The 16,764-nt window shown below is 51.8% G+C and overlaps 1 protein-coding gene across 1 annotated transcript in view; it reads left to right on the top strand.

Annotated features, from left to right (window-relative positions):
* Positions 1 to 16,764, top strand: part of CMIP (c-Maf inducing protein) — a gene marked incomplete at both ends in the record, with an annotated part of 234,965 nt that overhangs the window by 173,897 nt on the left and 44,304 nt on the right. The window contains 2 exons of the mRNA XM_079722952.1: positions 10,051 to 10,212; positions 15,303 to 15,344. Coding sequence (XP_079579078.1) covers positions 10,051 to 10,212; positions 15,303 to 15,344 — 204 coding nt within the window. The remainder of the gene's footprint in view (positions 1 to 10,050; positions 10,213 to 15,302; positions 15,345 to 16,764) is intronic.

Raw genomic sequence — 16,764 nt, 5'->3', positions numbered from 1 at the left:
CTACTTTCTGTCTCTATGAATCTGACGACTCTAGGTATACCCTCCTGTGAACGGAACCTACAGTGTTTGTCTTTTGTGACTGGCTTATTTCACTTGCATAACGTGCTCAAGGTTCATCCATGTTGTAGCAGGTGTCAGAATTCCCTTCCTTTTCATGGCTGAATAATCCATTGTATCCATAGCCAACATTTGCTTATCCATTCATCTGTCGATGGACACTTGAGTTGCCTCCACCTTTTGGCAGTTGTGAATAATGTTGTTGTGCCCATTGGTGTTCAGATATACTTTAAAATATACCAGCGCCCAAAGAACCAGATGCCTCGGCTCCACCCTGCCCACAGCAGCAGCCGGATGAGATTGGCCTGGGGTTGGACTCTGTTATTGGAATGTTGTTAAGCCTCCCAAATGGTTCTTATGCGTAGCCAGGATTGAGAACCCTGAAACAGTTGTTCTGGGATGAGTTTAGCTCAGTGCCCAGCTGTAGGAAACCCTGGGCTGTCAGCTGGCGTAATGGGGGTTGCCAACCATTGGCAGATGTGTAACCCTCATAAAAGGAAAGAGAAATGCCGGAGAGGGTGTGGAGAAAAGGCAGCCTTCCTACACTCTTGGTGGAAACGTAAATTGGTACAGCCCGTATGGAGAACAGCATGGGGGTTCCTCAAAAAACTAAAAATAGAACCACCAATGATCCAGCGATCCCACTCCAGGGCATATATCCGGAAAAGACGAAAACTCTAATTCGAAAAAATACCCGCACCCCAATGTTCACAGAAGCACTGTTTACAACAGCCGAGACAAGGAAGCCACCTCAACGTCCATTGGCAGAGGAATGGCTAAAGAAGATGTGATACATATATACAATGGGATATCACTCAGCCATAAAAACCAATGAAATAATGTCACTTGCAGCAACATAGATGGACCTAGAGATCATCAGAGTAAGTGAAGTATGTCATACAGGGAAAGACAGATATCATATGATATTACTTATATGTGGAACCTTAAAAAAAGAGATACAAATAAACTTATTTACAAAACAGAAAGAGAGTCACAGACATGGTTACCACAGGGAAAGGGGTGGGGAGGATAAATTGGGAATTGGGAAATTGGGAACATATACACACTACTATATAAAAAATAAATAAACAAGGACCTACTGTATAGCACAGGGAACTATTATATTCGATATCTTGTAATAACCTATAATGGAAAAGAATCTGGAAATATATATATATATAACTGAATCACTTTGCTATACAACTGAAACATTCTAAATTAACTATACTTCAATCTAAAAAAAAAAAAAAAAAAGGAAAGCGGGCTTTGTTTGCTCTGAGCCAGAGCCCACCTCCTGACTCTTTGCCGAGGACCCTAAGGCAGCCCTGTGCTGATGTCCTCCTGAATCCTCCTGGGAATTCCCTCTGCAGCTTCTCTGGGTGTCCAGGCGGCTCCTTGTGACATTAGTGACGGTGCAGGCGCCCAGGTAGCAAAGGACCAGGGGCTTCTGCGCGCGGGTGATGGGCTGGAGGCAGGCGTCAAGCGTGGACGCCAGCTTTTCCAACCCCGAGGGAGCAAGAAGGAGACAGAAGGTCAGGTCTTCCCCAGCAAGAGAAGACCTAACCGATTGCAAGCCGAGGGTAACCTGGGAGAGGCCGCTGAGAGCAGGGGCCCCGGCTGCCACCTCCATAAAATAAAAAGATGGGAAGAGTCAGCTCGAAGGGCTGAAGCGGACCAGCAGGGTGACCAGGAGCCAGGCTCCCTGGGGTCTGCCTTGCTTTGCTGCCCACCAGCTGTGTGAGTTTCCCATAACAAAGTACCACAAACTGGGTGGCTGAAAACAACAGAAATGTAACCGCTCACAGTTCTGGGGCCAGAGGTCCAAAATCAAGGTGTTGGCAGGGCCATGCTCTCTCCACAGACTCTTAAGTGAGGTTCCCTCCCTGCCTCTTGCAGCTTCTGGTGGCTGCTACACTCCTTGGCATCCCTTGGCTGGTAGAGGCGTTGCTTCAGTCTCTGCTTCCACCTTCACCTAGCTTCTCTCCCTGTGTCTGTGTGTGTCTTCCCCTGGCCTTTTTATAAGGGCCCACCCTAATCCAGCATGACCTCACCTTCACTTGATGGCATCTGTAAAGACCTATTTCCAAATGAGGTCACGTCCACAGATACCAGGGGTTATAGGACTTGGACATACCATTTTGGGGGACATAGCTCACAACACCAGCTGTGTGACCGCAGGCAAGGTATCACTCCCTCACTGCCCCCCTCTCTGTATCATGGGGACAGAGTAAGCATGCCTCCTAGGAAAGTGCAGACGAGGCACCTGGGGCTGGGTTCAGGAGCATCTCTCTTATCTGGAAGCTACTGGAAAGTGCAGACTCCCAGGCCCCATCCAGCTCTACCGAGTTAGAATCTGCCTTTTAACAAGCTCCCCCTGCAGGAAGTTCCTGCGTTTGCCGTGGGCTGGGAGGGTGAAAGGATTCGGTGTAGCAGCTGACAACAGTGGAAGCATTTCCTACATCTTGGCCGTTATTTCTTTCTTTCTTTTTTTTTTTTAAAGAACAGGTGTCATTTTTTAAAATTAATTTATTTTTGACTGTGTTGGGTCTTTGTTGCTGCATGCGGGCTTTCTCTAGTTGTGGCGAGCGGGGGCTGCTCTTTGTTGCAGGGCTTCTCTTTGGTGCGCGAGTTTCTCACTGCGGTGGCTTCTCTTGCTGTGGAGCACGGGCTCAGTAGTTGTGGCTCGCGGGCTCTAGAGTGCAGGCTCAGGAGTTGTGGCACACGGGCTTAGTTGCTCCGCAGCACGTGGGATCTTCCCAGACCAGGGCTCGAACCCGTGTCACCTGAATGGGCAGGTGGATTCTTAACCACTGTGCCACCAGGGAAGCCCAACCATTATTTCTGATTCTTATTCTCCTCACTTTGACAACTACTGAGAGCACCTTCCATGTGCCCTCAGCGGTTCCAGCCACCACACAGAACAGTAAAGAAACAGACAAGGCATGATCCCTGTCCCCAAGGAGCCAGAGCTCAGTGAGGAAAACAGCCACATAGAATTTTCTCAGTGCAGTCAGTCAGATCCTTGGGATGATTGGATTTTGCCAAGGTTGCAGCAGGCCCTAAGAGCCAGGTAGGATGTGGTACCCAGCTGCAAGCCTGGCACCAAGACCAGTACATCTCCTCACCAGCCAGATGCATGGTTGCCCAGACAACCAGGCGATGCTCCAGAGACGATGAGCAGGACACTGTGCCCGAGTTTCTGCTGTTTCCTTGGAAGCAGTAATGACTGCAGGGAGACCGCCTCCAGTGGGCACTTAGGGGGCAGAGTGCCATGCTCTTCCCCCTTTTTCAAACAAATTGCCTGTCTCCCCAGGACCCGGCTTTCCAGGCAGATGTCATCCAGACGCCCAGCTGCAGCCAGTCTGGAACTGCCCCTGGGCTCAGCCCTCCAATTTACAGGGCTTCTTGTTCGTTTCAGCAGGAGGCAGCAGCATCGATCAAGGCAGAGAAAGCACTCAGGTGTGCCTCTCAGAGTGGCACGGTGGTCGGGGACTCAGGATCCAGCTACGCCTGGGTCCCAACTCCAGCTCTGGCCCTTACTAGCTCCTTGACTTAACCTCTCTCAGCCTCAGACTTCTTATCTGTAAAATGAAGCTAATTATACTGCTCCCATTGTTGGATGGTTGTGAGAATTTTTATAAGTGTGCCCCCCAGAAGCACACTGGGTTGGCAGAGATGGTGAGTTACCTGGCACATTCATCCGTAGCCCCAGTGAGTCTTGAAGGAATGAGGAGGTCAGAGGCCCCCCCTGTCTAGGAATCAGGGAAGCCAAAGAAGTCACCCACTTGGTCATTCTCCCTGGGTGTGCAAAGGACATCTGGGGACAGCCCCTGTAGGCCTTGGAGGGAAAGTTGGAGGAGATGGGCAGGGTGCCGCTCACATACTGGCCCCAGCAAATAGGCGTTGCCTGAGTGATGGGAGAGGCAAGGAGCATGTCACTGGTCCTCTGGGGCGTGGGTGACAGAGGGCATGCTAAGACTTTAGGACAGCCTGCCCAATAGAACTTTCTGCAGTGATGAAAATGTTCTCTATTTGCACTGTCCAGTGTGGCAGCCTCTAGCCACGTGTGGCTGTCCAGCCGCTGGAATGCGGCTAGTGGGACTGAGGCGTTGTATTTCATTTTAATTAGGTTCAGTGTTAAGTAGCCACACGGGGCTGCTGGCTCTCGTGCCGGGCACAGCTTTGGGACACCCCCTGGAAAGAAGTTGTCACAGCCAGCCCAGCTCCCGCCGGGCTCCTTTTTCTCATTGGCTCCAGGAGCGCCCTCTCCTTTAACGGCGGGCGGGGGGAGCATGCGTGCTTGCGTGAGCCCGAGCTTCGGAGGCTGCAGCAAGCGGCAGAGCAACCGCCCCGTCAGCGGGAGGCGTGGTGCCCGCACATTCTGAGTCACACCTCTCCTGGAGAGGGGCGGCTGCCCGGTGACAGCTTGTCTCCCGTGGAGGAGCCGACGGGCTCCACTCTCCCAGGCCGGAGAACCCGGGCGTCTGTGGTTGTCTCTGCGGTATAGCAGCATTTGCTGGAGAGATGGCGGATGTTGCTCAGGTAACGCCCCCTTGCTGATAAGCAGAGGGCGAAGACTGCAGTGGAGGAGCGGCTGGCTCTTCCTGCTGGCTCTGTTGTTTCGGGAGCGGGTGGGGCTTAGTCACAGATGCCGGGAGCCCTCCTGAGTCCTGCCTGCTCTGGATCACTCACCCACAGGACTTGGTGGGTGATAAGAATGAGCGCTGCTGTTTCGCGAGGGACAGGGCTAAGTGTTTATATGTATCATCTCATGGAATGGGCATGGCAAGCCTTTGACAGTGGTTGTTCTCATCCCACGTTGCAGACGAGGAAAGTAGGGCGCCAGTAATACTCTGTAAGTTCCACGAGCACCGGGATCTGTCTGCTTTGCTCATCATTGGTATCCTTAGGACTTAACTCAGTACTTGCCACACCATACTAGATGGTTCCTGGTAACTGTTGTTGGATGATTAGATAAATGGATGGATGGACGAGTGGATGGATGGATGGATGGATGGATGGGTAAGTGAATAGGTGGATGGGTAGATGAAGTAGAGCTTAGATATGAACTGAAGTCTGCTGACTGCAAAGCCTGCACTCTTAACCACGAAGCCATACTGCCTCTGACGTTTTTTGATGTCCTCCACCTACCTGGGTTGGGATTTTTTAACACCTTAATGAAGGTGTAATTTACATGGCATAAAATTCACGTATGGTAAGTGAATGCTTCAGTGATTTTAGTAGACTTACAGGGTTGTGCGACCATCACAATGCAGTTTTAGAGTTATTTCCATCATCTAAAATTGCTCTCATATCTGTTTGCAGCCTAATCCCTGTTGCCACCTCCCAACCCCAGGCAGTAACCGTTCCACTTTCTGTCTCTATAAATTTGCCTTTTCTAGGCATTTCCTATAAAAGGAATCCTCCAATAAGTCTTTTGCATCTGGCTTCTTTCACTTAGCATATTCGTGAGATTCATCCATGTTTGTAGCACATATGAGTGTTTCCATCCTTTTTACTGCGAAATACTATTCCATTGTCTGGATATACCATGTCTTGCTTATCCATTCATCAGCTAACGGACATTTGGGTTGTTTCCAGTTTGGAGCTGTTATGAATAATGCTGCTATGGACATTCATGTGCATGTCTTTATGTAGAGTCTGTTTTTCTCTTGAGTAGATTTCTAGGAACAGAGTTGCCGGGTCATATGATAAATTTATGTTTAATGATTTAAGAAACTGTCAACCTGTTTTCCAGTGGTGCTGTACTGATTTACATTCCCAGCAGCAATGCACAAGGATCCCATTTTCTCCGCATCCTTGTCAACACTTGGAGGTACCTGTCTTTTGGTTCCAGCCAGCCTAGTGGGTGTGGAGCAGTATCTCTTTATGGTTTGAACCTGTGTTTCCCCTGATGGCCCCTGATCTTGAGCTGCATTGTGCTCTTACTCCTTGGCTGGGTGGGTGGGGTTTGACCTTTCCAGCCATGGGTTAGCAAACTTTTTCTTTAAAGGTCCAGACAGCAAATGTTTGGAGCTTTGTGGGCTACATTTGATTCTGTTGCATATTCTTTTTTGTTGTTGTTTTTTTCCCCTTAACAACCCTTAAAAAAAAAAAAGTGAGACCATTCTTGTCTTTCTTACACAAAAACAAGCAGGGGGACAGTTCCAAGGTTCCTGTCAAAGGAATCCAGCGGCCCATCCACTCCAGAGATGGCAAGAGGTCACCCGCCCCTTCTGGTGACATGGGCTCAGTGGAGGGACCATAGGGCACAGCTGGCGTCCGGGCTCCTGGGAGCCAGGGTTCCAGAGGCATCCCCAACCCAGTCTCACCGTGATTCATCACCAGATGAGCTCAGCAGAGCTCCTGGCATGAAATGTGCTGATTTGTCACCCAAGGCAGAGTGACTAGGTCCCCATGGTCCTGGGCAGGCCTCCCTCTGTCCTGTGGCTGCCCTGTGCCAGGGCTCAGAGCCTCTTCCGGGAGCCAGCCACCTGCCCACACCCCATGACCACGATGTCACAGCTGCACTGCCCCCCTGCCGCTCCCACCAGCTCTCAGAGCCTTGGAGACATGTTCTAGCCCTCATCCCAGACCATCAAGCGTTCTTGCTGCCTTCTTCCCAGTGTCTCTTGGTGAATCTGCGCCTCCTCTCCACCATCTGCGCTGGCCCTGACCCATGTAATGGAAAGAGGGAGACCTCTGGGGTCCACCAGAGCCGGTTTGTACTTGTGAATTGCCCCTTTCTAGCTGTGTGACCTTGGGCAAGTCATGTCACCTCCGGGCCCTGGTAGTCTTGTGCGTAAACAGGAAACTAGAGCCTGGGGCAGAAGCTGCAGACGGCCCTACCTCTTGGCGTGGCTCTGCCCTGAAGGCTGCTCAGTGTAAATACTGGTGACTCTGCCCCGGGGGCACGTCTCTTCCTGGCTGTGGGAGCATTTTGGCCTGGACACAGGGCAGCCAGAAGTCCAGGAAGTTGGTGGGTAAACAGTGCCGCTTCCTTGCCCCTTGGGTGGGTCAACTCTAGGGCGTGACCCACACTGTCTCCCAGAGGCCCCCTCAGGACTCAACCTCGTCCCCACAGTGGTGGCGTTGCCTGTTGCCCAGTCCTAACACTTGATGATGCCCTGGCGGTGATTGACTGCCTTCTTCTCCCGGTCTCACTCTCACCCCTGCACTGATGCGTCCCTCATCACCTCCCCAATAAATAAACCATCTGCACTCGGGTCCTTGTCTGCGGTTCTGCTCCCAGGGCCTGTGGCAGGTCCCCAGCTCCTGGGGTTGCTGTGAGGGTGGAGTGAGCTGATGCCCAGAAGTGCTCCGCACAGTGCCTGGCGGGTCATTAAACGTTAGCCCTTGTCAGCCCCTGGGAACTTCTGGTCTTGAGTGCAGCCTCTGTGACCACTCTCCTTGGGACGCTTCTTAAGCAGGGGCTCGTGGGAAAATCTGTTGACCTCCACAGCCTGTCAAGGGGGCTGTGTCCGTGAGCCCGAGGCTGGGCGCGCCTGTGAAGGGGCTCGCTGGGGCAGGCGGCGCCCGATGGGCCCTTTCACCTGGGCCTCACTGTCTCGGCGACATCGTCCGAGTGTGGGTCCTGAGGACTTAGGGGCCGAACTCACGGCCGCCCCACCTCCCACAGGCGAAAATTAACTGAGGGCCAGCTGGAACAATGCTCACCAAAGGTTAATGATGGCTATTTCTAGGTTGTGGGATATTCGAGACCTTTTCTCATTTAACCTCTTCTTTGTGCTTTTCAGTGTAGTTTACATTTCTTACAGTGAGCATGCCTCGTTTTCACGAAAAGAATGAAGTCATTATTCTTTCAAAAGTAAATAACTTGCAGCTGATTACAAGAGAGGGCGCTTAAAGTGCAAACCATATTCCAATCTAGAATCTACTGTGGGAATACACGGCTGTGCGTCCTTGTGGTTTCCTTTGGGGCTTAATATGCAGTGAGTTTCTGTGACCATTTCATGGTCATTTAAAAATTAAGCAATTCTCTGGACCCAGAGCAGAACCGCAGCGTCTGGGACTCAAAGGAGCGTTCATCTTCGGGGATGGGCCGGCTTCTTGCCTTGGGAAGTGTCTCTACCGCTTCAGACTTCGGGCACTTCATATTTGTATAGCCCAGGTCATGCTCCTGGCTCACAACACCAGGCAGGTAACTGGGACTGAGGCTGGTTACGGTCCCAGGGGAGCCTCAAGCGGCTAGGTGCACCTCATCATGCAAGTCATGGGGTCAGCAAATACTGCTTGTCACCATCATCTCCATCAACAGCGTATTTATTATTCACTGAATACCCACCCCCAACAAGTTGCCATGCGTTTCTTCCAGCCCTTATAGGACCTAAAATGATAAGTAAATGTTTCTACTCTATCCCATTCCCCACTTGACGAAAACTGTGCTGTCTTCACGTCAAAAGCTTGGAGAGAGGGAGGGAGGCGGTGGGGCCGGCAGAGAGTGTGTGGAAGGAGAGAGAGAAGGAGGGAGAAGCAGACTACGGAGATTTACATAAGAAAGATCTGGGATGACTGAGGGGAAATAAACTTAGGTGTGAGTTAAGTAAGTGGGTGATGGTGGTGGCGCCGGGGTATGATTAGCAGATAAGAGGCTCCAGAACATCAGGCAGCGTGGGAAAAACATGGGAGAAAAAAACAGGATGCTGTCTGTATCACTGTGGGTTGTCCATTTCATTCCTTAAAAGTTTTTCAGAAGAGGCAGGTTGAGTATCGGAGTTCCCTTTGGGTTATGTGGTTGTGCTGTTTGGAGTCCGCTTTTGAGTATAACTCCATACAGAGAGGGGACCACCTGGGTCCAGGATTTATAAGGCTTCCACATTGGAAGAGGCCACAGGGTGTTTTCATGCATAATTTGCAGAAGAGGAGGCTGAGGCTCCGTAGGTGAAATACTTTATGGGAAGAACCGGGCCTGTCTGATCTACAGTCGACCTCCTGTTCCACCACCGCGCCTCACTCAGCACAGAGAACTACCCAATTTGATGCAGAATTTGTCCCCCACGTGCTTCATTTTAGGCCTTGGCTTCCAAGCCCCTCTGTAATTCTTAACTCAGAAACTAAGTGACTGGGGAGACGCTGGTGGCCTACAAGCTTCTCTTTGAGCCTCGGGGCCAGTGGGGGACCCTCACCTCCTCCTGCCCTCTTTCAGACTTTGGTTCAGAGATTGTGACATGTCACCCAGCTGGCTCAGTGACATTAAAATTAGGTTTTCCCCAAGGAGCAGAGTCCTTAATGAAGTTTATCCAGTTAGAGGGAGAGATGCCCAGGCACGCTGGGCGGCAGTGGGGCAGGCCGCTGCGGAGCCCGGGGAGCGCAGGCCGGGACCTCGGCCTCAGAGAGGGCTTCTGTTTCCATGATGTCAGAGGGCGGAACCAGCCCGGCCTCATATGGACTGAGCCGCGGCCGCTGCCCCAGCCGCTCGCCAGCTTTGGATGCGGAGGTGAGAACGCACCCGTCTTACTCCCCAGGTGGAAGCTGAGGACCATTCTGGGCTCAGTCCCCACCTGGCTGGAGCTGAATTCCAGGCCCCAAGCCTGTCTGTCAGGTTTCTCAGCTGAGCACAGTCTCCAAGGGGACCTCTTAGGGTCAGGGTGAGCCGAAACAGCGCCTCCAACGCAAAGAAAGTGCCTTTGTGGACCCGGAATAATGCTCCCCCTTCGTATTGCGCGTTTGAATACTTGGGGAACAAGTTTGGCAAAAGATATAACCTGGAGGATAAATAGCTTCATCCTTTTTTTTAAGTCATTGGAAAAGGAGTGGAAATTACTAGCATTCAGGAGGCCTGGCTGTCTGCAAATGCAGCCTTCGACTTGGGGCAAGACTGTCCCGTCTTCGGGGATCGGATTCTGATGGGGCGGGGAGGGGTCCAGACGTGGGGCCTTTCACATCCAGGGCGTCTGATTCTTTGATCGTCTTGTATATTGCACCCCTGGCCTGTTAATAACACGTGTGGGTCTCTTTTTCTCTCCCAACCAGAAAAAGATTTACAAATACAAGAAAGTCCTGAGTAACCCAAGCCGTTGGGAAGTCGTCTTGAAGGAGATCCGAACTCTGGTGGACATGGCCCTGACGTCCCCCCTGCAGGATGACTCCATCAACCAAGCCCCACTGGAAATCGTCTCGAAACTGCTCTCAGAGGTAACGCTTCCCCTTGGCTTGATTTCGCACTGTGCCATCCCGTTCCCCACCCACGCACCCCCCGCCACTTTGAAGTCGGCTTCCTTTACACCTGCTGAATACCACCGGGTACCAAGCAGCAGAATCGAATTTGAGTCTGTGTTGTCTCCCTTTTGCGGGAGGAGGTGAGCGGTCCCCCAGCGACACAAGGGAGTTGAGAAGGAGGTTTGCCCCCAGTGCTTCCAGCTGAGTGGTTGCCACCCTGCTGTGCCCCAGGACTGGATTCGAGGGAGGACATGGTGGGTGCTGCTCTTGGGCCCGAGCTGGGCTGGCGATGGTGATGATGGCAGCTGCTTTCAGAATTCTCGAGTTCGTTCCTGAGCGGGAACACGTCCGTGAAGCCCCCAGACTGCCCTTCCTATCCCCATGGCATTGGCCCGCCTCCGTCTCCCCCTGCCCCGGCCCCCGCCAGCACTGGAGGTCCAGGCAGACGTGGCTTTCTGCTCTAATCACCCCTCACAGCCCATAGCTATCCTTCAACTCACACAGGATATTAAAAGTCGAGAGATTTCACAACAACATAGGAATTTCCAGGTTCTCTTTAAAAACTATCAGAAAATCCAGCAGCAGTTTGCAGCTGGCTGCTTAGTGCCACCCATCTGAGCCATCGGCTTTCCCAGGCAGCCCCACACTTTGAGTGTGTGCCATGTGCCAGGCGGTGTTCTGCGCACTTGAATGAAGATGGTCCCCTGCCCTCCTAGAGCTTACGTTCTGGCAGGAAAGACAGTGGGACATGAGGCTTTAATCCGTCAGTTAGGCTGCCCGATGGAGGGCAAGGGGTGCTCGGAAACATCTCTCCGTTTACTGTGTTCCAGTGCTATTTTAAGCACTTGACAGATATTAATACTTCTCTCATTTATTTGCCTGCCTGGCCCTCTAGGGACACAGGGGTTGATGACTCCCGGTTTCAGCTATGCGTGGCCAGCAGAGCTATCTCTCTGTCCCTCTCCCCGGGGAGCGGCCCCTGCTCCTCTGGCTGCCCTGGTACCCTTGGTGGCTTCTCCCACCCCCCCTCGGACCCCGGCACAAGTTCCCTGCTACCTAGAACCTCCGCCTTCTCTGCAGACCCAGGCTGGTCACTGCCCGTTGGTCCAGGAAACTGGCCCAGGCCTTCCATGTCTGCTGAATAGAGAGGGTCCCTCACCCTGGGAGGAGGTGGGAGCGAGAGGTAGAAAGTGGGTGGCAAAGGCGCAGAGGACGTGTCTGTCCTCGGGTGGGAGACCAGCGTCGTCCCACGGAACAGTAAAGACCCCGGTCTGAAATGAATCACGGTCAAGGTCTGGGATTTGAGGCCTGTGCCGTACGCCCGGCCTCGAGTCCAGGCTTCCCACCTGAGCGGGAGGGGCCTGTCGGCAGGCCCGGGGCTGGCTTCTCATCTGGAGAAGGGGAAGCAGCTCGCCCTCAGGAAGCACCTGCTACATGCTGGGCAGGCGCCAGGTATCACGCACACAGCATCCCATCTAATCCTCACGCTCCCCCTGAGAGACAGCCCTTGCTGTCTCCATTTCACAGATGGGAAAGCTGAGGCCCAGAGATACCGAGTGACCTGCCGAGAAAGTAGTAGGGCCGGAAGTTTCACCGTAAGGCTGTCTGGCTCTCAGTGCAGAGCTGCATCGCCCACCCCATCAACCCCACCAGTCTCAGCCGCCATCACACCATCATTAAGTCAGGCTTGTCATCAGGACGATGGTGAAGGTGGCAGATGACACTGTGGCTGACCTCTGGTGGGATTTCTTGCCCGTCTCAGATATGTTTCATGTGACCACGTGCTCATGGGCTTTGCATCACTTCTGAGGCTTTAGATCAAGGATCTCAAAGTCAGCTGATCCCAAGCGCTAAGGTGGAGAAACAGAGGCATTTAAAGGGAAAAAAAGGAGGAAGCTTGGATTTGCTATGCACCAACTGTGAATCAGGCAAGGGGTCCGTGTTATCCCCAATTTACTGCTAAGAGCTGCTGTTTGCAAGGGACAGGGCTGAGACCGCAACCCAGGCAGCATCCCCTCCAGTGAGGCTAACGCCTCTCCGAGTGATGCTGACTTTTTTTGAACACGTGCTCTGTGACGATCACAGTGGCAGGCATTTACACCAGCCCTTTTGCATTTCTCCCAGCGACTGTGCAAGGTAAGTATTAAAACATACGGAAATGTAAACGGAGGCCCAAGGGGTTAAGTTGCCTGCCCAGGGTCACTTGGATGAGGGGTAGGCAGGACCCAGGCCCAGGTCTGCCCAACTGCAAAGCTAATGTGACGTTACGTGAATTGGTAGAGACCTTTTCGTGAGTGAGGGACCCAGCCACCTAGGACAGCAGTTAAGAGCAGGTGTGCAGAGTGAGAAAGACCTGGTTCTCCTCTCAGGAGCTCACTGGCCTTGCTCAATGTACTAGATCTCTCAGTGCTGTTTTCATCTATGAGTTGGGGCTAAGATTAGCACCCGTTTCACAGAATTAGGGATTGGATACTCTAATATGTATACAGTGCCTGGCACTGTGCCTGATATATAGGGACCAATTGATAACTGGTCACACTTCTGTTATCGTAGGAGAGGGCTGTGAACTTGACCTTCAGCACCCTCAGCTAGACGTCTAGAGGGGATGGGTGGAAGAACAAACTCTCCCTCTTTCTTGCCCTTTTTCGTGTGTGGACTGGATTCCCTGTCTGTTCTCTTTACTTAAGTTGTACCTGAGGCCTCCTCCTAAGAGGCTCCAGGCATCACCAAAGCGACCAGAAGGTGGGCAGGATCCCAAGGGAGGGAGGGGGAGGACAGGCCTGTTAAAGCTGGTGTCCGCACCCTCCCAGGCCTTTGTTGGGTTGAGTGTGTGGAGTGCCTGCTCGGTTCAGGATTCAAGTGTCCCCTCCAGGGCAGTGGCTGTTAGTGAGAGCTCTCCACCCCGGGTCAGAAATGGCCTTAGTGGCGAGAAGTTTCCCTGCAGAGTGCTATGTGCCATCACCAGTGACTGGGACCAAAGAAACGGCACCTGTGGTTGCCAGAGGCTCTTCTTGGAAAGGTGCATGGGTGTGGTGAGGGATGGCTGGTCCCTTCAGAGCTCCCACGGCAGCCTGAAAGATGGGACCGCCCCTCACATGGACTGAGCTGTATATAGCTCAGTGGCTGGCGGTATAGGCTTTGGAGGACAGACAGGGCTCAGATCTCCACTCCACCACCTGTTACCTGTGCTCCCGGGTGAGCCACTGGTAGCTCATCTGTGATTGGGGTAATAGAACCTATCCCAAGAACAGGAAATGGGTGGGAGGAGTGTAGCAAAGCCCTGACAATAGTGCCTTAGGTGTAGTGAGTAGGAAAGACCAAAGCCAGGCTTTCATCTGCCCTCGGCTGAAAAATGGCTGGTGCTTAATAATCTGTCCTAAACGGGGTGCTCAAACCACACCAACATCCACAAAAAGCACAAGGTGTTAGAATCCAAAAAGCATCCTCCCGCGTGTTCTGGATCCTAAGCCCATAAGTCAGGCAGCCTCCATGGGAACCTGGACGTTCGTGGCGCTCAGGCACTGACCCTGGTTCTGTGCCGCCTTCATCCCTTGGGCAGCCAGCTTACTGGACAAAAGGAAATCCACAGCTCACTAGCTTTTCTTCCGCTGTAGCTGGTGTAAATGCATCAGATAACAGGTACTTCTTAAACCTGTTCAGCCCGTGGGGCTCTTTCTAGAATCCGGGAACAGTCGATCTTGGGGTTTACTGCCCAACGAGGAGGTGCGTTATGAACAGCAGACACGGCTGTTAGGAAATGAGTTGACACCAGTGCAAACTTGTGTCCACTGAGACAGATGGTCAGAGCAGAACACACCAGGACACTAGCAACAAAGACAGTAGTGGCTGTTTCTGAGGTTTTCTCACTGTCTCTTGCTTATTGCATATTCATCCCTTTCCTCATTTGCAACCTCATTCGCATCCTCATTTGCATACACAGGATGGTGGTTACAGGTACCAGTTGTGTAAGAAAATTCCAGATTGTGGGGCGGTGGGGGGGCAGGAAAAAAACCCTAGAAATTTAGTAAGTTTAATCCATTCCGCTTAATATTTTTGCAAGTTGATTGCTAGAATTTAAACATAACTAGACCATCTTGGGCCAACTCATGGAACACTAGTGTCCCCTGGGAACCTAGCTTGGGAACCACTGAAATATTCCGTGTGCTGCTCCCCAAAGACTACCTGGCACAAAGTCAAGGCCCGAAAGTCTGTTTCTTTACATGTTTATTATGAAGCTGCCTCCGGGCTTCCAAGTGGCGTGTGTCACTATGACAAGGGCCAAGCATGGGTTTAAGCCCAAAGAGGAGCCCCATCTACGGAAGAAGAAACTGTCTCACTGAGAAGTGACTAGCCCAAGGTCACGTCACTCCAGTGGTGAAACAGGGACTTGGAACTCGATTCTTCCTGCCCCGAAGCTGTCCTTCCCCCTTCCAACCCTGCCTTTGAGGGTCTTCTGGTCTATTTAATTAAGAAAAAGTGACACGTGCCCTCTGTCCAAGAGGCTGAAAGCATTTGAAACTGCATGGACCTTTGAGGTGCAAATGTTCCATTTTATTTATTAATTTACTTTTAATTTTTATTGGAGTATAGTTGATTTAAAATGTTGTGTTTCTGGGCTTCCCTGGTGGCGCCGTGGTAGAGAGTCTGCCTGCCGATGCAGGGGACGCAGGTTCGTGCCCCGGTCCGGGAGGATCCCACATGCCGCGGAGTGGCTGGGCCCGTGAGCCATGGCCGCTGAGCCTGCGCGTCCGGAGCAGCAACGGGAGAGGCCACAGCAGTGAGAGGCCCACATACCGCAAAAAAAAAAAAAAAGAAAAAAATGTTGTGTTTCTGCTGTACAACAAGGCAAATCAGTTATACGTGTACATATATCCACTCTTTTTTAGATTCTTTTCCCATATAGGCCATTACAGAGTATTGAGTTCCCTGTGCTACATAGTAGGTCCTTATTAGTTATCTCCTTTGTGTATAGTAGTGTGTATGTGTCAGTTCCAATCTCCCAATTTCCATTTTATTAATGGTGTGTTTTGTTTTGTTTTCCTCTGATCGCTCCGCTCCTCCTTCAGAACACAAACTTGACTACCCAGGAGCATGAAAACATCATTGTGGTAAGTCCCGGGCAGTCTCCCTCCCTCTGCCCACCTCCTGTGCCCACAAGCCTCCCCTGGTATGAGTGAACTCTTGAAATGCCAGCATCATCCACCAGCACGGTGGCCTTGACCAATTTTGTCTTTTCTATCAGGCCAGACATGTCTCCCTCCTGCCTTTGCACATGTCAGAGCCCCAGCTGATTGGGGGGATGTTATTATCAGTCTCTGAGGTTGGTAGCAAATGTGCCTTAATCGCCTCCTCCTTCCTGAGTCGGTCGCAGGGAGAGGAGGCCGGAGATGGCAGAGACCGTATAATTTACTCTCAGCCATAACCCTGTTAGCTGAAAGGTAAACTTTCTCTTTCTTGCCCCAAGACATGCTCCCAATTAATCCACAACTAGAAACCCGGATTGAATTCCCTCTGATGTGCAAAGTGCGATGGTAGCTTCTGGGACTTGACTTTGATGTGAGCATCTTTGGTGTAAAATATCTTCCTGGGTGATTTTAAACTATGAAATGTGGTTCTCCCAAGAGAGAAGAAAGAAATGAAAGTGCACCTACCAGGTGCCAAGCACTGAGCTCTGTATTTGAATCCACAGGTAACTAAGATGGCCCCTGCTCCCAAGGAGTTCTTGGTCTATTAAATGAGATCGCTGCAAAAATAAGAGGCGTGTCACATAGAGAGTAGAGTGATAAACTCACCTGGGAAAGAAGCCAGAGAGCTTCCCAAAGGCAATGATGTCTGAGCCGGATTTTGAAGGATCAATAGGAGTTTGCCAGATGGCAAAACAGGGGAAGGGCTTTCCAGAGAGAGAAAACAAAACATGCAGAGAAACTTTTTTTTTTTAATAATTATTTGGCTGCGCCGGGTCTTTAGTTGCAGCACATGGGATCTTTGTTGCCGCGTGCAGGATCTTTAGTTGCAGCATGTGGGATCTAGTTCCCTGACCAGGGATCGAACCTGGGCTTGAGAGTGTGGAGTCTTAACCGCTGGACCACCAGGGAAGTCCCATGCACAGAGATTTAAAGCATCATGGTATATTCTGGAAGCCTCAGCATTGCTGGAGCATAAAGCATAAGGAAGTAGGAAGCAGGAAGGCAGAACTTGAAATGGAAGTGAGAGGCTAGAGCTTTGTGTGCCCAGGAAGGGACCTGGAACATTCACCTGCCCAAGAGGTCCCGCGGCTGCAGCCTTTGACACAAGGGCCACATCCCAGACACCGTGCCCCTCTGAGCTGCTTTAGGGCTTCGGGAGCCCACCCACTTGGCCCTGGCCAGCCTGGCCTGGAGAATCACCCTCCATGCTGCAGCTGGGTCCTGTGGGCACCAAAGGAGGTGAGCCTTAGGGCTTTTATCATGGAGAGTAAAGGCAGCAGCTTCTGTGGTGTCCCAGCCGCAGTGTCTGGCGCATAGCAGCTGCTCAGTGGGTGTCTGCTAA

Source organism: Hyperoodon ampullatus (genome assembly GCF_949752795.1).
Source record: "Hyperoodon ampullatus genome assembly, chromosome: 18".
In the NCBI taxonomy this organism is placed as follows: Eukaryota; Metazoa; Chordata; class Mammalia; order Artiodactyla; family Ziphiidae; genus Hyperoodon; species Hyperoodon ampullatus.
The sequence above is the reverse complement of the archived record's forward strand: the minus strand, read 5'-3'. Positions and strand labels throughout refer to the sequence as shown.